The following is a 25,894-nucleotide window of genomic DNA, read 5'->3' as shown; positions in this document are numbered from 1 at the left end:
AAACTGGAGCAACCAGAGGAAACCTACGCAGATATAGGGAGAATGTGCAAACTCCACACAGATACTGACCCAAGCTGTGAATCGAACCTGGGTCTCTGGCGCTGTGAGGCAGCAGTGCTAACCACTGTGCTACCCATTGTAGAACTCATTGTATCCCTTGTAGAAACTTTCCATGTAGTTCACAAAATAATTTGGCGGGACCCAGAGGCAGAGTGAGGTGGGAGGCAGAGTGTATCCATCATGAGTGTCATCTCAGACCTGCTCTAGGGGTCTTTCACAAATGAGAGGAAAAGTAAATCAATGTTACTGTTACCCAATTTGTGCCTAGGAGATTTTTTTTAAACTCAATTTATTTATTGACTGTCTGTAAACTACTTTTTCAAATAATGCTTAAGAATGTCAATTGTTTAGTCTTTCTGACCATCTTTGTTTAGCTATATGTAAAGGAAATGAAATAATTCATTAAAAAAATGGAAGACGTTAGCCGTGATTCTTCCATCGCGACTTGCAACTTTTTTGGGCAGGTCGCGGTCGGAGATGCGCGTTGCCGGCCTTGTACTGGGATTTGTGCATGCGTATCATCCAGAGCCGGCAAACAGTAGCCAGTCAGATCACGCTAGAAACCTGTGGGAAGGTGGGTAAGTAATTTGAATCTTTTTAAATATGCATTTTAAATATGTTTAGCAGTTAATTATTGGGAACTTTCAGGTCCTCATTGAATCTCCCACCCCACAAGAAGTACTTCATTCCAGCAGGGTTTACACCAGCTCTCCACATTCGGGAAACTAGAGGGAGACCCTGCCGGAATGAGCGAGGGGGCCTTCCAGAGAGTCAGGCAGTGGGGGGCAGTGTCCCTGACAGTGCCAGCCTGTGCCCCCGGCACTGCCCAAGGGCAATATGTCCATGCCCAGCACTCACCTTGGAATTGCCCATTGGGCAGTGCCAAGGGGGCGGGCCTGTTGTGAGTGGAGCCAAGGGCTGATCGTTGGGGGTGGAGGGGTCTGCTGCCATTCTGTAGACAGGATTGGTCTGGGATGGAGGGAGGGCAGCGCTTAGGGCATGGGGGGGTTCTGCTGGGGTGAGATGGGTGGCTGTGCATCGGGGTGCTCTGGTATGGGGGTGGGGTTAGGACTGGCCCAGGAATTGTTGTGGGTGCCGCGATCGGGCCATGGGGATGGGGGTGGCTGGAGAGGCAGCACTGCAGGGGGTCATGAGCTGGCCAGTGATCGAGCTGGCCAGCAAACGGGGAGACTGACAGATCAAGGCCATTGCGCTTGCACAGATTTCCAGAACTGTCAGACTCAAGGTTTTTAATGATATTCACGACTGGGTTCTGTGCAGCGCACAGAGTGCGGAGATTCGGGTGAGAAGCTGATTGACAAAACAGTCAGGATTTAGAAGTTTTCCTGCCAATTCAGCACTTTTGGGAGAATTGCAGCTGTTGTGTTTTTGTAAAGGTTGGAATAATTAGTTATACTGTCAAATGGCTCATTGGTTTAATACTGGATGAAATAGGTTTCATCTGTTCAGACCTTCAGATGGAACTGGGGCACTGCATTCAGTCTGGACACCAAACGTCAGGAAGGCAATTTCGCCTTGGAAGAAACCCAGCACAGATTCAGCAGCATGATAACAGGACTCCAAGAGTTAAGTTGAGGACTCAATCTACAAACCAGTGATTCTCAAACTGGGGTCCGTGGACCTTTACAGCACTCTAGAGATTTCACATAGAGTTCACAAAATATTTGTGTGGCAGTGGATGGTGCCATATTGTAGCCAGTGTATATACTGTGCTGAACAGTCTTGACTTTCACTGGTGAGGACAGCGCTGAGAGCTGCATGGAGATGTAGACCCAGTTACCAAATCTGTTGGGGTGTATGCCAAGTTTGCTAACCTTGTACGAGGAAGATTTTTCAAAAATTTAAGTACTACTGTGTAATGAGAAGCAGGCACACCCATCTCACTGATAGCTATAAGTAAATATATGTTTTTTTAAAATCATTATTAAAACAATCTTTACATACAATCTTTCAGATTGAGTATTGTATTATAATTTAAATGGGGATTTTGTGATCACTCGTCATTTAAAAACAGACCCTTCAATCAAAGTAGTTTGAGAACCACTGTTTTAGAATATTGTAGCCTAGCTGTTGAAGCCTTAGTTCATACAAAATTTTTCATCAAGTAAAAACTACCTTTGGAAGATAATGTTTTAGATATTAAAGATAATGGCAACAATTATTTGAAAATTAGGATTTTTTACCAGACTAGAATCTCAGCCAACCATTATTGTCAGAAGCACTGCATTCAAATACCACTGCATTCAAATACCAGAAGTCTCCAGGTGAACCAAAGTACACATTCAACTACCTGGATTTGATTATTGTTCAATAAGTCCGATATACACCCACAGAAACCAGTAGACTTCAATTTCAGTCTATGGTTGTTTGCACCGATGTGACCATTTGAACACCTCCCACTCTCCTAGGTACCTTCATGAACAGAAAAGGCTTCTGCTTTGGTTGCATTGACATTACAAAAGTATCTATATTCTGCTAAACCAGCTGGGTAAACCAGGCATAACCTGCCAAAATGGTTGTCCTGATAATGAAAACTTTTAAACAGAAATAATCTAAAAATGAGTCTTGAAGATTTCATGCAATGGAGTTGTGATTATTTCCTTGCACAGCTTGTTGCCAAGGACAATGTCACAGTGGAGTAAAGCAAGTGATTACCAGCCATGGACCCAAGGGAACAGGATTTGCTAACCATTTCACAAGGTAATATTAAGTGTGACCAGGCATGGAACACAGCCTTTTTTCTCTTCATTCTTTGCTTTAAACCGTCAGCAGTGGAGCCATCAAATTCTACTGCGCAATCCACACAATGGAAGAAGTGGATCAGACTGAAGAACTTGATGGACAAAATATTTTTCCCCAAAATGTTAGGCCCACTGGCCATGTTGAATGCTTTAGTGAGATCTATGAAAATAAGAGATATTTCTTGCAGTTGGCTTATGGAGAAGAACAAAGATCAGTGCAGCAGAGAAAGAGATTCTTTGGCCCACCAAGTCTGTGCCAACCCAGATGCATCTCTAATCTAATTTTTTTTGCCTCTCCGTGGTCCATATCCCTCTGTTCCCTGCTTATTCATGTATCTATTCAAATGCCTCTTGAATGTTGTTATAGAATCTCTTCCACCTCCTCCTCTGGCAATGCATTCCAGGCATTCACCACCCTCTGTGTAAAAAAACTTGCCCCTTACATTTCTTTCAAACTTTCCCCCTCTCACTTCCAATCTATGCCCCCGAGTAATTGGCCCTTTGACCCTGGAAAAAAGACTCTGATTATCCACTCTATCCAAGCCTGTCATAATCTTGTAAACCTCTATCAGGTCCCCCACCCCACCTCATCCTCAGACACTCCAATGAAAACAGTCAAAGTTAGTTCAACCTTTCTTCATTGTCCATATTCTCCAAACCAGGCAACATCCTGGTAAATCTCTTCTGCACCTTTTCCAATGCATCAACATCCTTCTGGTAGCGTGGCGACCAGAATTGTACACAATATTCCAAAAGTGGCCTAACCAAAGACTTTTACAGCTGCAGCATGATTTTCCAATTCCTATACTCAATGCCCCAACGATGAAGGCCAGCATGCCATACACCTTCTTGACCACCTTGTCCACCTGAGTTGCCATCTTCAGGAAACTGGATTTGCATCCCTAAATTCGTCTGTATGCTAATATTGCTAAGGGCTCTAACATTTACTGTATACTTACAGTAGATTTTTCCAATTAGAAACTGCAATGATATGTATCTGGATTCACTGTCTGTAAATAGTTGCAATCTTTTAAGTATGGTCCCAACAAAGCTTTCACCATGATTCTAAGGAGCAGGATATCCCTATATACCCCTGCTGTGTTATCTTTGTTTTTGCATAGTGATGATTTTTGCATCACAAATCTCCTGTTGAATGGAGTCTACTTTTCAGCAAAGAAGAAAAGGAGGAGAATATCAGAAAGGTGTAACAATAGATAGAACTTTTTGTGCCTGAGCAGTTTGGCTGAGTTTCCATCTTGCCTTTGTTTCTAATCAGCCTACATCCATCTCGAACTCAAGTGATGAGGGGTCTTCATCTAACTCATCCATAACAGGAAGCTGTAGAGAATATCAAACACAGGCTGGGAGATGTTAGTCTCACAGGAGTACAGTTTAATGGCATTCAGGCCAGAAGGACATCTGTTTATAATATCTAATTTAAAGACAAAATGCTGGCTAAACTCAGTGGATTTGGCAGCATCTGTAGACAGAAACAATTAATGTTTGGACCTAAATGATCCCTGTACGGAACTGTTTACTTCCGTTAGTGAATACTTCAAGGGGGCAACTTTGGTGAGGGTAGGACCAAGCACCCTCTTAATCCTTTCATTCATTGCTCATAGGTTTTGATCACAGGCAGTTTTGATTTCTTGACACAAGTCGATCCCGTGTTTATTTGCACAGTACCTCCCTATCTTTTGCTCAACTATCTTGAAGCTCAGTATCTTCTGAGTTTCATCGATACCAGCTTACTTCCTGGTAAAGCTTTGGTGAGCAACAATTGAGAAGTGCTGGTATTTGGCATCACTACTTGTGCAAGGGATGTTGATGTGTGGTAGGCTGTCAAGTTTGGAACTATGAAACTTTCGGGGGTGCACCTTCACACTGCTGCTAACCAGAGGGGTGGGGGGTGGATGTTGCAGTATGAGTTGTGATAGGTCAAGGTGTTAGAACACTAGGGAGATTGTGTCTTCTCATGATGGTTTATCTAGTTGGTGCCAATATTTAGATATTTGGTGATGTCATAAATTATTGCGGCAATGTTTGCCTGAAAGAAGGTATTGGTGATGTCGGTTTCATTCAGGGCAAAGCTCAAGATGGTGTTGTCTGTTATTGTTGATCTCGCTCATCTTATGATGACTGAGGCACATGAACCATGAATCACTGTCCACCCTAACATATGCATTGAAGTCATTCAGAATGAATATCTTCACACCATTTAGAATGTTCTTCAAAACACCACTTATGGAGTTACAGAAATACTTTTTGACTGAGATGTTGACATAAAGAGTTGGTGCACAAGCGCTTATGTTGTGGATTGTGTGTCCATCCAGTGATAGCCGCAGGGAACTGAGGCACTCAGAGGTTGTGACTAGTGACTAAATTGATTCTTTCAGCTGGCTGCTCAATGCAAAGCTTACATCATGGTCATTGTGGTCTTCAGTGCTCTTCCATGCCTATAGAAGATGTAAATAGCCTCGTGAGTAGAGGCTTATTTTAGCTAATTTAGTATGGATTGTGGATCATTGTTCATGCTAGGGCACATACTCCTCATGTTCCAGCTTCCTCAACTGAAAGTTTACCCTTTTGTATCTACTTCTCAACCTGGCTTATATAGAGAGGAAAAACTTCTGCACCTCCTGCAACTGACTAAACTCCAGGTTTTTAAGTGGCTATTAGAAGGTGCTAACTTGAGGGGAATATTAGCAGCCAGACACTCCATCCAAGATTTTATGTTGAGTTTACTCTCTTAGCCATTAACTCTGGTTGTTCTTAAGGCTGAAAAACATTGACCATCAGGGCCCAAATAACCACAGATGTAGATGTGATTTTGTTCTTCAGATGTGCCATTCCCTGGCCCTTCTCATGGCCACAGCCCCCTTCCTCAGGTATCTACTGGTAAGCAAGCCAATAATTCCCTTCAATAGAGCCCCCATCTCAGCAAAGTAAATTAAGTTAAATTAAACACTTCACTCGGTCACCACTTAAACAATTTAATCCCCTCAGTAAAACCCACACCTTCAAATTGCCACAATATATGCGCTCATCAAGTTCTGGACTCTTGCACATCCTCTGTTTTAATCACTCCACCTTTGTTGGCCATTTCTTAGGACTAAGGCAGCTTAGTCCTAAGCTCTGGAATTCCTCTCTACACCTTTCTATGTTGTTTTCTTCCCCCAAGACACTCCATAAAAACTTACCTCTTTGACTAAGCTTTTGGTCATCTGATTTAAATTAACTTTTCATGGCTGGGTTATTTTATTATACTGTTTCTGTGAAGTGCCTTGGGATGTTATACTACATTAAAGACAGCTTACAAATATAAGTTGATTTTTGTCATTGTTGAGTCATGCAACCAATTAGTGTTCTTTGAGGAAGTAACAAGCAAGGTGGATAAAGGGGCACCAGTAGATGTGGTGTACTCACATTTCCAGAAGGCACAATTTTAATAAGAAGTCTACTGTTTAAGACAGAGATGAGAAGTTTTTTTCCCCTCAACTGGTGGTTAGTATGTAGAATTTTCTTCCCCAGAAAGCAGTGGAGGTTGGTAATTGAAATCATTCAAGGCAGAGTTAGACATATTTTTGATAGATAACGCGATCAAGGGTTATTGAAGGACAGACAGAAAAGTGGAACTGAGACTACAACTAGATTAGCCATGATGTTATTGAATGGCGCAGCAGGCTGAAAGGGTTGAATGGCCTACTCCTGTGCACAAGTTCCTATGTTCCATTTCAGTGCAGTACTGAGGAAGCACTGGAACTACCTCTTAGGGCAGTAAAAGATACCATAGTACTATTTAAAGAATAGCAGGAATTCTCCCTGATGGTCTTACTAACAGTTACCATTCAGCCAATATCACTAAAACAAAATTTCTGGCTATTGTTTAACTGGTGTTTGTGGGAACCTTGTTGTGCATATATTTCCTTGTGAAGCACTTTGGGATATCCTGAATTGTGAAAGGCACCATATAATTGCAAGTTCTCTCTTATTCTTTTCTGCCTGTGTACTACACATATTTGGTGGAGAAAGAAGTACACAGGTGAAAACCACAACTGCAAAGTTCTTTTTTTTCTGCCGGGTTCCTTTCCTGCCATAGTTCAAACATCTGGCCGTAACCATATTTAGAAAATCTCTGCTCTTCTAGCATTCAAAAACATTACTTGTGCAAATCTCTTGCTATTAAGTTTGTTTGAAGAACATAGGAGAGCTAAAACTTAAAAGATAGTAAACTTTTACTGTATTATATTTTAGCTGTATCTGGCAACTAGTGGGGAAAAATCCATAAAAGTGCTTTGATCCTATCTTAATCACATAATACTCCAGAAAAAAGGTGAAAGCTGGTACAGAAAGAACTGTTTATGATTTGTTGCACAGGACTTAAATAAGGTACTTTTAGCTTGTTGGAATAGTTTTGTTCTAAAACATCAGGTGATACCGAAATAGAAAAGACCAACAATTTAAGTCTATTGGAGATTGCACAGAACATCCAAAATACATCAAAAATTACTCCCCAAAATCAATTGGAAATCATTCAAATTGAATAACCTTTCTGTGTGGCATGAATAATAAATAATCAGTGCAGTTTAAGAGTGCATTCCTCCTGGTTGCTGGCTGGAAGCTGTAATGTTTCCTACAGTTTATCAATTGGGCTGCAGTAAAAATTGAAACCTGAGCCTCTTGTGTACTACTTGGCTCCATTTCAAAGTTAAAGGTTATTTAATCCACAGGTGGAAATGCAGCAGAGTACCCAACATCACCGTACACTTCCCAGCTCCAGGTCTCTTGACCTGAGACATTGCAGTGACCTGCGACTCAACTAACTATAATCAGGCAATTGAACACTTCCAAATCTACACAGAAAAGGCCACCATCTTAGCTGAATTTTTCCTGGCACGCTCAGAGTAGTTTTTGAAACACTCAATCAATTCAGGACGTTTGGCAACTCTACCCTACATCTTAGCCGCCCCACAAGCATTTCCAACTTTATGTCAAAGTAGTTGGAGTAACAAGATGATCTTATCTACAACATTTTGCTCTCAAAATCTCCCTTGTGGCACAGATCTACAGACTCTTACATGTCATTTTAAGAGGTTAATTCAATTTTTAAGTGGGTGCAGTTGATAGCCTAGGATCAGTGAATATTAGAACATCAGGCTGGTAATAGCATCAGGCAGAACAAAAAAGGTGACAAGTATGAGAAGGGAGATGGTCAATGCAGGACTGAGGGTATTGTACCTAACTGTGTGCAGTAAATGAGCTTGTTGCACACAATGAAATTGACTGCTACAATGTTGTGGGCATCACAGACATGGCTGCAAGGGGATCAGGGCTGGGATCTAAATATCCAAGGATATGTGTCCTATCAAAAGGACAGGCAGATGGACAAAGGGGGTGGGGTTATATTGTTAGTAAGGAATATAGTTAAATCGATAGTAAGAAGTGATAATAGGATCAGAAAGCATAGAATTTCTGTGGGTAGAGTTGAGGAATTGCAAAGGTAAAATCACCCTGATGGAAGTTATAATCAGGCCCCCTAGCAGTCAGAATGCGGGACAGAAAATAAATCAAGAGATAGAAAAGGCATATAAAAAAGGCAATATTACAATAATCATGAGGCACTTCAATATGCAGGTGGACTGGGAAAATCAGATAAATTGTGGATCCCAAGAAAATGCATTTATAGAATGTTTAAGAGATTTTTTTTGGAGCAGCTTGTGACAGGGAACAGGCAATTCTGGATTTGGTGATGTGTAATGAGGCAGACTTGATTAGGGAACTTAAGGTGAAGGAATCCTTAGGGAGCAGTGACGACAATATGATGGAATTTACCCTGCAGTTTGAGAGGGACAAGCTGGAGTCAGATGTAACAGTATTACAATTAAATAAAGGTAATTTCAAAGACATGAGGGAGGAGGTGGCCAGGGTTGATTGGAAAGGGAGCCTAGCAGAGAAAACAGTAGAACAGCAATGGCAGGAGTTTTTGAAACACTCAATCAATCACGAGTGTTGGCAACTCTATCCATCTCAAGGAGAACAGGACCAGCTTGCATCTTCTTACCTGCCCCACAAGCATTTCCAACTTTATGTCAAAGTAGTCAGAGTAACAAGACGATCTTATCTACAATATATTGCTCTTAAATCTCCCTTGAGGCACAACAGAAATTTATCCAAGGAGAAAGAAACACGTTAAGGGGAGGATGAGGCATCCATGGATGATAAAGGAAGTCAAGTACCGCGTAAAAGCAAAAGAAAAAGGATAAAAGTGGCAAGGATTAGTGGGAAGCCAGAGGATTGGGTTTAAAAGCGAGCAGAGGACAAATAAAGGAATCAGGGAGGAGATGAAATTTGAGTGTAAGCTAGCTAGTAATATAAAAGGAAGAGTTTTTTCAATATATAAAAAGTATGAAAGAGACAAAAATAGCCATTGGACACTGGAAAATGAGGCTGGAGAAGTAATAATAGGAAACAAAGCAATGGCAGAGGAACTGAATGGTTACTTTGCATTAGTCTTCACAGTGGAATGCCAGAGCTCCAGGAGAATCGGGAGAGTCCAAGTGAGTGTCGTGGCCATCACTAAGGAGAAGGTTCTGAAGAAACTGAAAACTCTGAAGGTGGATAAATGATCTGGACCAGAAGAACTACATCCCAGGGTTCTAAAAGAGATAGCTGAGGAAATTGTGGAGGCATTGGTGGTGATCTTTCAGGAATCACTGGAGGCAGGGAAGGTACCAGAGGACTGGAAAGTAGCAAATGTAACATTGCTGCTTAAGAAGGGAGAAAGGCAGCAGATGGGAAATTATAGGCTGGTTAGTCTGACTTCAGTCATTGGCAAGATTTTAGTGTCCATTATTAAAGATACATTATTAAAGATTCAATTACTAGGGAGCATAGGCTTAAAGTGTGAGGGGCAAGTTTTAAAAGAGATGTAAGAGGCAGATTTTTTACACACAGAGTTGTGGGTGCCCGGAACTCATTGCCAGAGGAGGTAGTGGAAGCAGATACGGTAGCGACTTTTAAGGGGCGTCTTGACAAGTACATGAATGAGATGGGAATACAGGGATATGGTCCCTGGAAGCGTAGGGAGTTTTAATTAAGTCAGGCAGCATGGTTGGTGCAGGCTTGGAGGGCCGAAGGGCCTGTTCCTGTGCTGTAATGTTCTTTGTTCTTTATTCTTTATAAGATCGCAGAGTACTTGGAAGTGTGTGATAAAGTAGGACTAAGTCAGCGTGGCTTTGTCAAGGGGAGGTCATGTCTGACAGATCTGTTAGTTATTTGAGGCAGTAACAAGGAAGTTAGATAAAAGAGAGCCAGTGGACGTGATTTATTGAGATTTCCAGAAGGCCTTTGTCAAGGTGTCGCAAAGGAGACTGTTAAATAAGTTAAGTGCCCGTGATGTTAAGGGTAAAATCCTGGCATGGATAGAGGATTGGCTGACTGGCAGAAAGCAGAGAGTGGGAATAAAGGGGTCTTTCTTAAGATGGCAGCCAGTGACTAGTGGTGTGCCTCAGGGGTCAGTGCTGGGACCATAACTTTTCACAATATAAAGATTTGGAGAAAGGAACCGAAAGCACTGTTGCTAAGTTTGCAGATGATGCAAAGATACGTAGAAGGAGAGGTAGTATTGAGGAAGCAGGGGGCTGCAGAAGGACTTGGACATGTTAGGAGAATGGGCAAAAAAGTTGCAGATGGAATACATTGTGGAAAAGTGCGAGATTATTCACTTTGGAAGGAGGAATGGAGGCATACACTATTTTCTAAATGGGAAAATGCTTAGGAAATCAGAAACACAAAGGGACTTGGGAATCATTGTTCAAGATTTTCTTAAGGTTAAGGTGCAAGTTCAGTCAGCACTTAGGAAGGCAAATCATGTCGAGAGAGTTAGAACACAAGAGCAGAGATGTACTTCTGAGGCTGTGTAAGACTCTGGTCAGATCCCATTTGGAGTATTGTGAGCAGTTTTAGGCCCCGTATCTAAGGAAGGATATGCTGACCTTGGAAAGGGTCCAAAGGAGGTTCAGAAGAATGATCCCTGGAATGAAGAGCTTGTCATACGAGGAACGGTTGAGGACTCTGAGTCTTTACTCGTTGGAGTTTAGAAGGATGAGGAGGGATCTTATTGAAACTTAGAGGATACTGCAAGGCCTGGATAGAGTGGATGTGGAGAGGATATTCCCACTCGTAGGAAAATCTAGAACCAGAGGGCACAACCTGAGGCTAAAGGGACGATCTTTTAAAACAGAGATAAGGAGGAATTTCTTCAGCCAGAGTGCTGAATCACTGGGACTCTTTGCCGCAGAAGGCTGTAGAGGCCAGATCATTGACTGTCTTTAAGATGGGAATAGATAGATAGATTCTTGTAAGGGGATCAAGGTTATGGGGAAAAGGCAGGAAAATGGAGGTGAGAAAAAAAAATCAGCCATGATTAAATGGCGGAGCAGATGGGTTGAATGGCCTAATTCTGCTCTTATGTCTTATATGTGTTTAAAGAAAATATTGGAAGCAATCCTACTATTTTAAATGTATACAAGGAAATCAGGTATGTTATTTACAGGCATGCTATCTGATCTCCCTGATCTTATAATATTCATTGCATTCAAGCAATCCTGTGTTCGTGGATGCTGACTTAAGAACATCACTCCATAGTAATCAATTGTATAATGTCAATGTACAAACAGGCGATTAATTTGCTACTTTTCTGCCCTTGCCTTATTTGGAATTTACATGCTGTATGTAAGGCCAAATAACTGATTGCACAAACTTGCTGCAGAGTCTGCTGAACACTTAATTAAGTTTTGTCAGCACACCATCATAACTTATTTACACTCGAGGACGTACTCCAGTAGCAATTTCAAAGTATCTATTTACGTAACTAAGATTCATCTAATCTCCAATGGCACCTTTGGGGCACAATTTTCCTGGCCTGCTGCACTACTCCAGTAAGATAATTGGTGGAGATCCACACAAATGGAGATCAAACAATGGGGACCAGGTGCAATGGCTTTGCTGATGGTACCAGAGGCCATTGAGGCCCCCAAGGTGGTCGGGAGTAGTGGGGCAGTGCCCCGGGGGCAGGATCAGCTGGGGATGCAGCCAGATCAGGGAGTGGGGAGAGGTAGGAGAGGAAAGAATCGGGGGAGCTGTGCATTGAGAGGTGGGGGCTGGTGGTGAGGCCGGTGCTTGGAGGCCCTGTCTGGCCATCAGGAAGCCAGTGATCAGGGAGGGTGGGGTCAGGGCCAGCGATCAGGGTGGGGCTGTTGATTGGGGTTGGGGCCAGCGATTTGGGGGGTGTTGAAATGGGTGAATGGGGGGGGGGGCGGGGTGTCAGGGCCGGCAAGTTGGGGCTGGCAACTGGGGGTGAGGTGTCAAGGCCAGTGATTGGGGTGAGGGCACCCAGGTCAGCAATCGGGGGTGGGGGTGGGGGAATGGATTCTGGACCAGCAATGTCGGGACAGAGGTGGATGGTGGTCAGGGCCGATGGCCCGCCTCCTGATCAATGTCTGGGCGGAGGGGGGAGTGCATGTCAACTGTGCATGCATACAGGCTCCCTCAGCATTCTAATGCTGGCCCCTTGGGTGGGATTAGGCTCTGACCCCCGCCTGACCCACTTACCAGCGTGAATCCCCTGATGGCCAATGTGATGCACAGATTGCCATAAATTCATGAAACTCAGCTTGCCCAAAAATGGGCACTTAGAATTACTTTGGGAAAATTGCCCCCTTGATATTTCAGTTTGACTCTCTTACCCTTCAATCAAATAATGCCTATTTTCCCCATTTTTCTGTATGAATAGGAAATATACTTCATACTTTAATGAACTTGCTATATTTTCGGCAGTTGCATGAAATAGTGATATGCATTTTAGGTAACTTTCTTGTGCATACGTTTAAAGTTTTTATTTGAGGAAAAGAAAAAGGAAATACCTGTGATCTCCCCCAAGAATGACGCAGATCCGACCATCTGCTTTCACTTCCTTTACAGCTCGAGATACTTTCTCATTTGCTTTTCCCACAGTCCTTGGCCTTTTGACGGTTCTGAATGTTTCATCTTTTGGCACATCTTCAAATTTCAAGTCACCATAGTCTTTCAGATTACAACCTCAAAAAAAACATTGGTCAAATTGAGTGGGTGCTGGGTGAAGGTAAAGTCAAACTGACTAAGTATAAGTTTATGAATAAGTAATAACCTTTTAAGGACCCCCTGGCTCATTTGTTAAAATGCACCCATCAGTGTTGCAAGAAAGTACCAGGTTGACTGCTGTTCTGTGCTGTTGTTGTTTGGACTAATCCAGAGTGTATGGGGTTCAATGTATGGACTTCAGACTGCAGGCAGGGAAAAAGAAAGAGCCAGCATTCTCATTTTTAATCACCATACTGAGATTTTTGCTTCTGTGTAACTAAGTATTATTGGATGAGGAACTAAATTGTCTGAGCTCTGATAGGTTTGTATGTAAATGCCCTGTCATAGTGTCATCTGGACCCGCATATGAAGTGTGGATTGTGTCTTTTGTGACATGTAGTATTTATTTAAATATGCCAGTAACATTTTACATTGGAGCCTTTATGTTGGATTGGCAGAACAACTTGGCCTGCTCTAATCTACCTGCTCAAGCTCTAGCTTTATCATCGATATTAAGCAATAATTTAATTAAATGTTTGTCAATAACCTCAGGTTAAGCAATGTTTTAAAGTTCATCTTCATATTCAGACTACAGCGGAATTCACTCTAATTAAGTTGAAAAGAACAGAACCCCACTCCTCAATGGTCCTTTCGAAAAAATAAGACTTATTACCATTTACACCTAATTTAGAATGATAAAAGCAAAATACTACTGATGCTGGAATCTGAAACCAAAAAGAAAGGAGCTGGCGTTCCGAGTCCAAATGACCCTTTGTCAAAGGGTCAAAACTCAACGCTTTTACAAAGGGTTATCTGGACTCGAAACGCCAGCTCTTTTCTTTCCTTACAGACGCTGCCAGATCTGCTTAGAATGTCCAGCATTTTCTCTTCCTACGATCCATTAATAAATCTTTTCGCCCTGTACCATCATCCATAAACGTTTCTCTCTTCCACTTTATCAATGTTCTTCCCCTTCCTTCTTTTCTCCATTCTTTCCCTGCGCCAGTGCTTGCTTAAAAATCTATCGCATCGTTTAACTGTTGCTAGTCTGATAAAAGGTTAACAACAACCTGATTTCTTGAACTGTTCCGAATTTGTTTTGGCTAGCCACAGCCAGTTTGATAGTGTTATTTTCGAGTTGAATAGGTCTGTGTTAATATTGACTGAAAAAGTTCCAGGCACTGTTAGTTATTAATAAATAAAAAAGCGTTTTCAGAGTGTTTGTACTTAAGAATTTTTCTAATTTTGAAAGTTAAAAATTAATCGGCGAGAGCCGATTTTCTCCCCTTTGTAGGTGCAGTTGATCGCAATGAAATGATATATGTTTACACTGACATTTCTTATACAATAGTCAGACTTTATAAAAAAAATGTGGTTTTATTTATAAATAATCCACCAATCGTACATTTTATTCCTAGCATAAAATTAAAATGAAGTTTCCAAAGATATTTTGTTGCTCTTTTTTGGAGTAATCTCGATATTTACCATTCTTAATGACCTTTCGGATTATTACCTCCAGTCTGAAGCGCTGTCAGCAGCCCAGATTTTCTTAAAGCGTCTGGTCCCATTCTTACGCCCTCATTTCCCTACAGGCGTGCAAAGGGAGTTTACAGTGAATGAAAATAATCGCTTTTTAAAATAACATAATTTTCCGATTCCGAACTGTTGCATCCGTATAGCGTACCTGTCCTCTCGATAATGGTGCTCCAAGGATCCCGATCTTGTGTTTAAATCTTCTATTGACCATTCTGACGCCACGGTTCAAAAGAACCAAACTCTTTCCAGACAACATCTTGCTTTCTAACAGACAAACCTCAGGCAACTATTAATAATTCCTCTGCGGTGAATCATTTACTATTCCCAGATTATAATTCGATTAACTCAGATATCCTCTAGCAGAACAAGAGAGCTTTATCGTTGATGGGGACAACTGAGGCAGAAGCACACATACTCCAAATTATTACTTAAATCTGCGCACGATGCAACAGCATCACAGATATGGATGAGTCACAGCAACACGGAGGTTATAATCTGAAAATCCCGCCCCGCTCAACATTAATTATATGATTGCCAATCAGGTTCATGAAATATATAAATATATACAAAACAGAGAAGACTGTAACAACTTCTCGGGTCTGGCAATGTTTAGTAGCGAGGTGTGACATTTGGAGTAAGGATCCTGTGTTAAAACGTGACATAAAACTATGTCATACCAGTTCTTTGTTGTAAGTATGACCAATGGTTGCTTATAGCCAATCAACATCGTAAAATCAAAGCAAAATAATGTGGTGGCTGAAAATCAGAAATACTGCAAATGGTCAGCCAGTCAGGCAACATCTGGGAAAAAAGGAACACAGTTAATGTTTCAGATTGGTGACCTTTCATTAAAGGAAACTACAATTGCTCCAACACTGATGTCGTTCAATGATCAGAGTTGGAAGGAGCAAGAATATTACTGGAGAAAATAATATAAAAGGCAGAGTTGAGGATGTTGTAAGAACATTGGCCTTGGAATCGCAACAGTCATTCCACTGACGCACAGTGACAGCAGGTGTGCCAAGGTGAAGTTCAAGATGAATGCTCACCACCACCTTATAAGAGTAATTAGGGATGGATAATAAATGCTGGCCTAGCCAGCGACTCTCATCCTTGCAAGTAATTTTTTTTATAAAGGTCTGAATTTACGTTAATAAATCAGACAACAATTTCCAAAGTGCACCCACAATTACATACAGAAATCCAGATTTGCTATCTTTCAACTTAATCAGAATCCAGGGAATGTTGGAAAATTAAAACTAATAAATCAACTATCTCATTAGTCACTTTCTTTACGACCTTTATGGTTAAGTTCATCTAGACTCAGTAATTTGTCAGTACGCAGACCCAGCAATTTGCTCAATACAACTTCCCCTGTGATTGTAATTTTCCTGAGTTCCTCCCTCCCTCCCTTCCAATTCCTGATGTACAGCTGCTTCAGGGATGTTGCTTGTGTCCTCCTACAGTGAAGAATGATGCAAAGTACCTGTTTAGTTCATCTTGATTTGATCTGATTTATTATCATCATATGTATTAGCATACAATGAAAAGTATTGTTTCTTGCTCGCTCTGCAGACAAAGCATATTGTTCATAGAGAAGGAAACAAGAGAGTACAGAATGTAGTGTTACAGTTATAACTAGGGTGTAGAGAAAGATCAACTTAATGCAGGGTAGGTCCATTCAGAAGTCTGATGGCAGCAGGGAAGAAGCTGTTATGTCAGTTGGTTCGTGACCTCAGACTTCTGTATTTTTTTCCTGACGGAAGAACCTGGAAGAGAGAATGTCCGGGGTGCATGGGGTCCTTAATTATGTTGGCTGTTTTGCTGAGGCAAAGAGCAAAGAACAGTACAGCACAGGAAACAGGACCTTTGGCCCTACAAGCCCACGCCGCCCATTTTAACACTCAGTGTGAGCCTTATTCAAGTCTTTTGTCGATCGTCGACGTTTTTGTCTACCTGTAGTGGACTCCACAATGAAGGGGTGCAGATTTAGGGAATTATATGTGCGCCAGATTAAGGGAGATCCAATTCAGGGACAATTTATTGACACCAATCAGCCTAAAAAGCACGTTTTTGGGATGTGGGAGGAAATCGAAGCACCCGGAGAAAACCCACGCAAGCACAGGGAGAATGTGCAAACTCCCACAGACATTGATCCAAGCCGGAGATCCGACCCAGGTCCCTGTAACTGCAAGCAGACAGTGATAGTCACTGAGTTGTTGTGTTGCCCATCAATTGGTCCAGTTTAAGTGTACACTAACGGACGTGAAGCACTAGGCAACTCTCAAAGCATCATCCAAGAGCAACCCTCGCATGACCCACCGTGTGTGTGCCCCTTGTTGGTCAACAAGGCAGACCAAATCGCCTGTGGATGTAAAAAGGAAACATCAATAAACATCAACAGACATACAACAGGCTATACAGTCATTAATGGAAGATCCCCAATGGAAGATCCAACCTAAGTGACAAGGTGAGCCTTAAAATTTCTTGGACGGCCGATAGGAATCTATTAATTCCCAGGAACGTCTTGAGGCTCTTGGTCTTCAACTAGAACATTCTTTTGTATCCCTCCATCTCCAGTCTGGACATGTGCCTATCTAGGCAAGTCTTAAACAACCCTAGCGTGTCTGCCTCCACCACCCAACTTGGCAGGGCATTCCAGGGCCCCACAACCCTCTGTGTAAAAAACAGGAAATGTAGACAGTCAATGGATGGGAGGCTATGTTCACAACATTTTGTAGTTTCTTGTGGTCTTGGGCAGAATAGAAGCCATACCAAGCTATAAACAACCAGAAAGAATGCTTTCTATGATGCATCTGTAAAAGTTGGTGAGAGTAAACTCTCATAGCCCTCCCCTGTCAAGTCTGTTTCTTCCCCCACAACACTGTAATGGAGGGCTTTTCAGCCGGTCAGTAATTGTCTTGGAGGCAGGACCGAATCAGGGTTGTGTGAAGTGGTTTGGAGATCTTTGCTTTTGAAGGGAATGCTGTAAAGCTACTGCCAGTGATTCCTCTTGATGTCTTGCTTCAGTGGGGACACCAGTCTCTTCAGCTTCCATTTCGGAATCAGTATCCTCATAAGCCAGAGGGGCAGATGTGGGGTCAACTTCTAGTCGTGGCTTGACACTAGCAGTGGTTGGCCCCAAGGCTGGGAATGAGGCCTGCAGTGGCATGGACTCCCTACTCCTGAGATGGTCCAGGTGCTTCCTGACAATTTTGCTCTGCATTTCGACCTTATGATCTGGAGACCCAACTTAGGCTGTGCCTAAAGTTCCTCATGCCAGTTTTGCCAGTTTTGATTGATCTTTGTCCTTTTGTTCTGTTCTTTCCTGTTCATGTTCTGTTCTTTCTAAACTTTACCTTACAGAATCATAGTTCTTCTGGATCCCTTGTTGGGACTTTACCAATCTTGTCCGAAGCCTCCATTCCATTAACAATTCCACTGAGGTGATTCTTGTCATTGTGTGGAGGATAATTCTGTGCCAGTTTGGTCTCTGAATGCTGCAGATTGTTTCTTCTTGCCAAGCTTAAAAGTCTTTACCGCTTGTTCAGCTAACCCATTCAATGACGAGTGATAAGATGCTATTCTAATGTATTTCATTCTATTGGAAAGCATGAAGGTCAGAAATTCAGTGCTAGTAAAGCCACTGCCATTGTCAGAGACCAGCACTTTAGGTACCCCGTGCGTGCAGAAACTTTGTTGTAGTTTCTCAATGGTAGCATGGTAAATGGTGAAACCCATGCAATGTATCTCCAACCATTTGAAGTGTGCATCAACCATAATTAAGAGCATGGATCCCATTGGTGAAGTCTACATGCACTTGCACCCAGGGCCTACTAGACCATTTCCATAGATGTAAGGAAGCTGAAGGGAGTAGCTTTTGATTCTCTTGGCAGGTTGGTAATGTCTGTGTCAAGGCTGGGTCATCATATAAAGCTCCGAGCTAGCATTTTCATCTTCGAAATCCCAGCATGGCTATGATGTAATTCCATAAGTATTGGATATCGCCCTGGGCAAGGGTCAAATACGTGGGAACCTCAGAAGATGATGCCATCCTCAACACTGAGCTCAGTTTTATTCATCCAATAGTTACTCATTTCATTTGAGGGATGTCCTCTGAATCCCCCATGCAATATTAAGTTTTTTAACTTAGACAGGACTGGCTCCTTTTGGGCCAGGCCTTGATTTGCCTTGCAAGCACTGGAAAGGTGGCCAAAAAATTGAGGGTCATCATGACCTCTTCCACAGCTGGTAACGAAACTGGGCTTCTGGGCAATGGCAGCCAACTCAGTGCATCATTGTTAGCCATCCAAGTTCCAGGGCGGTGCTCTAGGACATACCCATAAGCCGCCAGTGACAAAGCCCAAAGCTGTATGTGGGCAGTGGCAATGGCTGATATTGCCTCATCTCCTTTAAAAAATCCCACCAGTGATTTATGATCAGTTACTATGTAGAAGCATCTACCATAGACATATAGATGGCTTTTTTTAACACCAAAGCTAACTGCCAACACCTGTTTCTCAATCTGGAAATACCTCCATGCAGTTTCCAAGAGGGTCCTAGATGTGTACGCAATAGGATTTTCTGTTCCCTCTCTCTAGCAATATGCCAGTACCATCCCAACCCCGGAAGGGGAGTCATTGCGTGTCAAGATAAGGTCCTTTTTGGGGTCAAAATGGGTCAATAAATAAAAGGACAAAAGTTGCTGTTTAACACTGTGGAAAGCCTCCAGCTGTAATGCCCCCCAAGACTACCTTTGATATGTTTCCAATAGGGAGTGCAAGGAGGTCAGCAAAACAGCTAAATTGGGAATGAACCTCCTGTAATAATTCACTATCAAGGCCCAGGCCAGAAACTGCAAAGTGTTTTATGAAGTAAGCCCAGACCCTAAGTTTTACATCTGATTTTGGCATTCGGGTGAGTGTAAGTTGTTTAGTCCAGGTATGATCCAAGTGACCCCTAGGAAGCTTTTATCAAACCAAGTTTATTTAAGGACACAATTAGAATATAACACAAAGAATTAGTATGTAATTTATCAATTATAAGACTTAAATATGACACGGTATAATTCTTAACAGTTAGCTATTTTTGTTGTTCCAATTTAAGAGCAATACCCCATAGATATCTACCCTCTTCAGAATTAGTTAGTACTAAAATTAGTAGGCTTCCAGTTTTTAACACCTATGGACAGAAATCCATGCAGCAATTTTCAGAGAAGGATATATTCTCAAGACAGCAAAACAGAAGTAAACTTAGTTTCTAGTAGCTCCCAGTCTTCAAGGACAGGAAAGGATATTTCTATCTCTGTAGCTTCCAAAACAGCATCTGAAAAACTAAGCTGGAATTCTTTGTGAAACATAGCTGCCCCCAATTATATGACCTGACCTGTCAATTATCCCAATCAAGCTGTGCTCTGCAATCCCAGGGGAACACTAAAACAACAGAACACTGCATTAGATGGATTAAAACAAACATGTCAATTATATTGCTTCAGTAATAGTAAAGAATACCAACTGCAGATAAAATGGCTTGGACAAAATGCCAAGGACTGCTCAAAACATCCTGCAAAGAAACATGATTAAAATACACTTCTTAAAGGCATAGTATCGTCACATCATTAACTCCAGGAAGGATTTCAATTTCGCGGGGTTCTTTGGAGTTGGCGCATCCTTGATGGCCTTCTCTTTGTCCTCCATCAGATGAAGGCCCTTGTCATCTACCCATAGCCCGTGGCTTTTGCTTGGAAGATGCATTTTCCCTTTTCGGGCGTACTCTGACCTCTTCCAGGTTCTCTAGGTATTTGCATTCTAAAGGTCCTGTGATCAACGTATCAACCAGGTACACTTTTACCTGAGATAACCCTTGGAGTATGCTCTTTGTGACCTTTTGAAGAATGATGCAGACAGACAAGACACCAAAGGGCAGGCGAGTGTACTCCTATAGAACTTTGTGTGTATCAATTGTCACATACTTTCAGGAAGGTTCCTCCAAGTCAAGGAAGGCTCATGTCCAATTTCAAAATGTTTGTCTCCTGGTTAACCAGGTATACAATTCTTCAATTCAGGGCATGGGGTATCTGTCAAATTTGGAAACCCCATTGACAGAAAGGTTATAGTCTGCACAAAGTCAGACTGACTTATCTGGCTTAAGGACAGGAACAGCAGGTGCTGTTTTCTTTATCCATTTATTAATGTCTTTTGAAACTAATAAACCTAAGTACATTTCCAGGAGAATGATTCAGGGACGGAGAGAGATCTGCAGTTTTTCCAATTACTTTCATATTTATATCATGACAAACTCTGAGACTGTAGAAGATTTATAATAAAACGGGCCCGAGTTGCATGCATAGAAATGTTAACAGCAGATGCGGCCCACTCCACAAACTAAACAGGTCTAATGCCCAGCTTTTCCAGATGTTCCAGTTCCAACTCTACCTTTTACAACAAGGAGTACGGAACTGGTCTCACATCCCCACTTCTGACTATATGATGGATGAAGGTTATTGATGAAGCAGCTGCAGATGATTGGGCTGATGACATTACCCTGAGGAACTCCTGCAGTGATGTCCTAGAACTGAAATGACTTACCTAGTTACAGACCATGATGGGAAATAGTGCAGTGATTTCTGGACCCATTTCTTCACAGGTTGCAGCAAAAGTTTAAATGTCCACCTTACCCACAAAATTGATCAATTGATTACCTTCGATACTGTTATTTCCAGGATATAAAGATTCCAACCAGACTTCTTTCAGTAAACGCAAAACATGATTTATTGTAAAACACATCTGTTTTATAAAACTGGTTAACATGCAAGTGGTAGTTTGGAAGTGTAATTACCCCTTGTCTAAGAGCAGGTCTTCAAACCCTCAAAAGGAGGCCTCATTGGGTGGGATTTTCTACATCCTCCATAGCATACTTCGTGGCAGGAGAGGTGGCCCACCATTGGCTGGTGTTGGGATCTTCTGGGGTTTTCCATTCTATGCACCTCCTGCTGCCAAGAAACTCATGGTAGGGGTTCACTGCCGGCAGGACCTGCAGATCCAGCCAGCAAGAATAGCCAGAAAATTCCAGCCATTGCCTTTGTGTCAGTTCTCTGAAAAAGCAACTCAGCTGATCCCACTCCTCAACTTTTTCCCTGTTTTTTTTACTTAAATTTAACACTGGTTTACTGGGGCTGGAGAAACCAAGCAGTTAAATGGAGATGGAAGCTCTTTGTTTAAGCAAGTTAATACTTTCAGAGTGCTTCCTGCAGGCCAGGAAGAGCAAAAGTTTTGCTCCTGGCTCCTCAAAGCTTCTGTTCATCGTGACTTCTCATTGCAACTCAACTTTTTCCCTGTAGCCCAGTAAAATCTTCTCTTCAGATAATTATCTGGTTCAATTTTGAAAACCACGATCTATCTCCAACACATGCTCAGGCAACAAATTCCAGGTCGAAACCATTTGTTGCATAAAGAGATTTTTCCTCACGTCACCTCTGGTTCTTCATCCAATTCCTTTCTCCACCTTCTGTCGATGGGAACAGTTTCTCTCCAGTTACACTCTCCAGACCCTTCATAACAAATCTCCTGTGAACTCTCTTTTTCCCCTTCACTTTACCAAGGAGAATAGGCCCAGCTTCACAATCTATCCATATAATTGAAATATCTCATGCTGAGAACCATTCCTGTCTGCCTATCTTTATTCACCAACCTATCTTTATCCTCTTGAAGTCTATCACCAGTCTCCTCACAGTTCACAACACTTCCACATTTTGCGTCAGATTTTCACCTAGATCTAGGTGGTAAATACTTTGGTAGGAATAATGGTAGGAAGGACTATTACTTACATGGCGAAAAACTGCAGCATGCGACGGTGCAGAGGGACCTCGGGGCCCTTGTGCATGAGTCGCAAAAACCCAGCTGCAGGTGCAGCAGGTGGTCAGAAAGGTGAATGGGATGCTGGCCTTCATAGCGAGGGGGATTGAATATAAAAGTAGGGAGGTCTTGCTGCAGCTGTATAGGGCACTGGTGAGGCTGCAGCTGGAGTACTGTGTGCAGTTTTGGTCACCGCACTTACGCAAGGATATTTTGGCCTTGGAGGGAGTGCAGAGGAGGTTTACTAGGCTGATTCCGGAGTTGAGGGGGTTGAACTATGAGGAGAGGCTGAATAAACTAGGCTTGTACTCGTTGGAGTTTAGAAGAATGAGGGGAGATCTCATTGAGACATATAAGATGTTGAATGGGATGGACAGGATAGAGGTGGAGAGACTCTTCCCGCTCAGAAAGGACAGTAGGACTAGAGGGCACAGCCTCAAGATAAAGGGGGGTGCAGTTTAGAACGGAGTTGAGGAGGAACTTCTTCACTCAAAGGGTGGTGAATCTCTGGAATTCTCTGCCCGTTGAAGTGGTGGAGGCTGCCTCGCTCAATATTTTTAAGATGCGGGTTGATAGGTTTTTGATAGGCAAGGGGATTAAGGGTTATGGGGAGAGGGCGGGAATGTGGAACTGAGCCACGACAGATCAGCCATGATCTTATTGAATGGCGGGGCAGGCTCGAAGGGCTAGATGGCCTACTCCTGCTCCTATTTCTTATGTTCTTATGTTCTTATAAATCCAGGAAAGCAGTGACCCCTCCATATAACATCCCCAGTCAGAAGTAAAGTATTCTGTAATTCATATTTTTAATAGGATTAAATTAAATAATTCAACTGCTACATAATATAATTCCAGCTATGTTAAATAAAGACTAATGTTTCAAAATATAATGTAATTCAAAATAAAATGCCTACTGGCACTAATATTTTTCACTTAAGAAGCATTGTTTCATTATCTTTTCAGACTAAAATAATGAATACATAGGAAAACAATGTATTATTAGTTTTAAAAATGATACAGGTTAAACATTTTCTTAGAGCTCCTGCACCTCAAAATTTCCCACTCACCACTGGCGTCCTGTTCCTGGACTTAGGCTTTGGTCTCCTCCTGCATTTCTCCTTCTGTTGTTGGAGGGATGTGAGACCTGTTGGCCAATCAGATTGCTGGCAGTTCTCCAAGGTGGGTTTTCTTTTAAGTCAAACCAAGTAAATAAACTCAAATTAAATTAGGACAAAGTAAAAGGGGGCAGCTCCCCAAAAAGAGGGGGAATGGCCCGAACAAAAACAAAAGTACAAAGGAAACTTAAGACACGTCAAATCAAAATGTGATTGTTGGGGTCTATAACACACCTCAGCCCCTGCGGTGCCCAGCGTGCACGGAAGGCGTCGACTGTGCCCGCGGACACCACGTGCTCCCTCTCTAGGGACACCTGGCAGCGAACGTAGCCGCGGTAGAGGGGTCTCCAAGGTGGGTGTTTGTCCAGAGTGAGGAGCAGATATCCCGTCTACAGCCACTTAACATTCATTCAAGAGTAAATTGGCTGCAAGGCATTGAGTCTGTAAGAAGTCTGACAACACCAGGTTTAAGTCCAACCAATTTATTTGATAGTAAACTCACAAGCTTTCGAGGTTAAACTCTTCGTCAGGTGAATGGAGAGTTCTGGCCTCAGACAGAGCATATAAAGCACAGACAGTTTACAGATCACTGATTAGAATGCGAATCTTTACACCTAATCTGCTATTCAAGTTTTAAAGTGGCCGACAATGTGAGTGGAAGGAGCACTAATCACGGGTTAAAGAGATAGAACATAGGACACTACAGCACAAACAGGCCCTTCGGCCCACAAGTTGCGCCGATCACATCAATACCTACCAATCCATAGACCTATCTATAACCCCCAATCCCATTAAATCCCATATACTCATCCAGAAGTCTTTTAAAAGACCCCAGCGAGTTCGCCTCCACCACCACTGACGGCAGCCGATTCCATTCACTCACCACCCTCTGAGTGAAAACCTTACCCCTAACATCACCTCTGTACTTGCCTCCCCGCACCTTAAATCTGTGTCCTCTCGTAGCAACCATTTCAACCCGGGTAAATAGCCTCTGAGAATCCACCCTATCTATTCCTCTCAACATTTTATAAACCTCTATCAGGTCGCCTCTCAAGCTTCATCTCTCCAGGGAGAAGAGTCCCAGCTCCCTCAACCTATCTTCATAAGGCATGCCTCCCAATCCAGGCAACATCCTTGTAAATCTCCTCTGTACCCTTTCAATAGCTTCTACGTCCTTCCTATAGTGGGGTGACCAGAACTGCGCACAGTACTCCAAGTGGGGCCTGACAAGGGTCTTATAAAATTGCAGCATTACCTCCCAACTCCTAAACTCAATCCCTCGATTAATGAAGGCCAATACACCATACGCCTTCTTGACCACATCCCCCACCTGCGAGGCCGATTTAAGAGTCCTGTGGACCCGGACCCCAAGATCCTTCTGCTCTTCAACACTGCTAAGACTCCTGCCCTTGATAGTGTACTCGTTCATCCCATTGGTCCTGCCAAAATGGACCACTACACATTTATCCGCGTTGAAGTCCATCTGCCACTTCTCCGCCCAGTCCTGCATCCTATTTATGTCCTGCTGCAACTTCTGACATCCTTCCAGACCATCCACAACACCACCGACCTTCGTGTCATCGGCGAACTTACTAACCCATCCCTCCACTTCCTCATCTATGTCATTTATGAAAATGACAAACAGCAAGGGTCCTAGGACAGATCTCTGGGGCACTCCACTGGTGACTGACCTCCATGCAGAAAAAGACCCATCCACAACCACTCTCTGCCTTCTGCAGGCAAGCCAGTTCTGGATCCACAAGGCCAAAGCCCCTTGGATCCCATGCCCTCTCACCTTCTCAAGAAGTCTTGCATGGGGGACCTTATCAAACGGCTTGCTGAAGTCCATGTACACCACGTCCACTGCTCTTCCTTCATCAATGTGTTCAGTCACATTTTCAAAGAACTCAACTAGGCTCGTAAGGCACGACCTGCCCTTAACAAAACCATGCTGGCTATTTCTGATCATGCCAAACCTCTCCAAATGCTCATAAATCTTGTCCCTCAGAAGCCTCTCCATCAGCTTACCAACCACTGAGGTCAGACTCACCGGTCGGTAATTTCCCGGGCTAACTCTGTTCCCTTTCTTGAAAATAGGAACCACATCCGCAATCCTCCGGAACCTCTCCCGTCTCCATTGACGATGCAAAGATCATCGCCAGGGGCTCTGCAATCACCTCCCTCACCTCCCACAGTAACCTGGGGTACATCCCATCTGGTCCCAGCGATTTATCTATCTTGATAGAATTCAAAAGTTCTAACACATCCTCTTCCTTAATATCCACATACTCAATCTTTTCCATTTGCTGCAAACCTGTAGCAAAATCTCCCAGATCAGTTTCCACCGTGAATACTGAGGCAAAGTACTCATTCAGCACCTCTGCCATTTCTTCCGGTTCCACACAGACCTTTCACCTTTTATAGGTCCTATCCCTTCTCATCCTTTTAC

At 42.7% G+C, this 25,894-nt stretch overlaps 2 protein-coding genes across 2 annotated transcripts in view; one reads left to right on the top strand and one right to left on the bottom strand.

Moving 5' to 3' along the window:
* LOC145350629 (arginase-1-like) overlaps window positions 1–14,842 on the bottom strand; it is a 53,880-nt gene extending 39,038 nt beyond the window's left edge. The window contains exons 1-3 of the mRNA XM_080199835.1: window positions 14,626–14,842; window positions 14,455–14,527; window positions 12,746–12,920 (exon numbers count right to left, since the gene is read on the bottom strand). Of these exons, the coding sequence (XP_080055961.1) occupies window positions 12,746–12,920; window positions 14,455–14,527; window positions 14,626–14,733 (356 nt within the window). The 5' untranslated portion in view covers window positions 14,734–14,842. The remainder of the gene's footprint in view (window positions 1–12,745; window positions 12,921–14,454; window positions 14,528–14,625) is intronic.
* Window positions 1–25,894, top strand: part of LOC145351095 (protein CEBPZOS-like) — a 652,257-nt gene that overhangs the window by 282,849 nt on the left and 343,514 nt on the right. The gene's annotated exons all lie outside the window — the stretch shown is intronic.

This window comes from Carcharhinus amblyrhynchos, chromosome 12 (assembly GCF_965287045.1).
Source record: "Carcharhinus amblyrhynchos chromosome 12, sCarAmb.v2.hapA, whole genome shotgun sequence".
NCBI lineage: Eukaryota > Metazoa > Chordata > Chondrichthyes > Carcharhiniformes > Carcharhinidae > Carcharhinus > Carcharhinus amblyrhynchos.
Note: the sequence above shows the minus strand (reverse complement) of the source record. Positions and strands in the feature narration are given on the sequence as shown.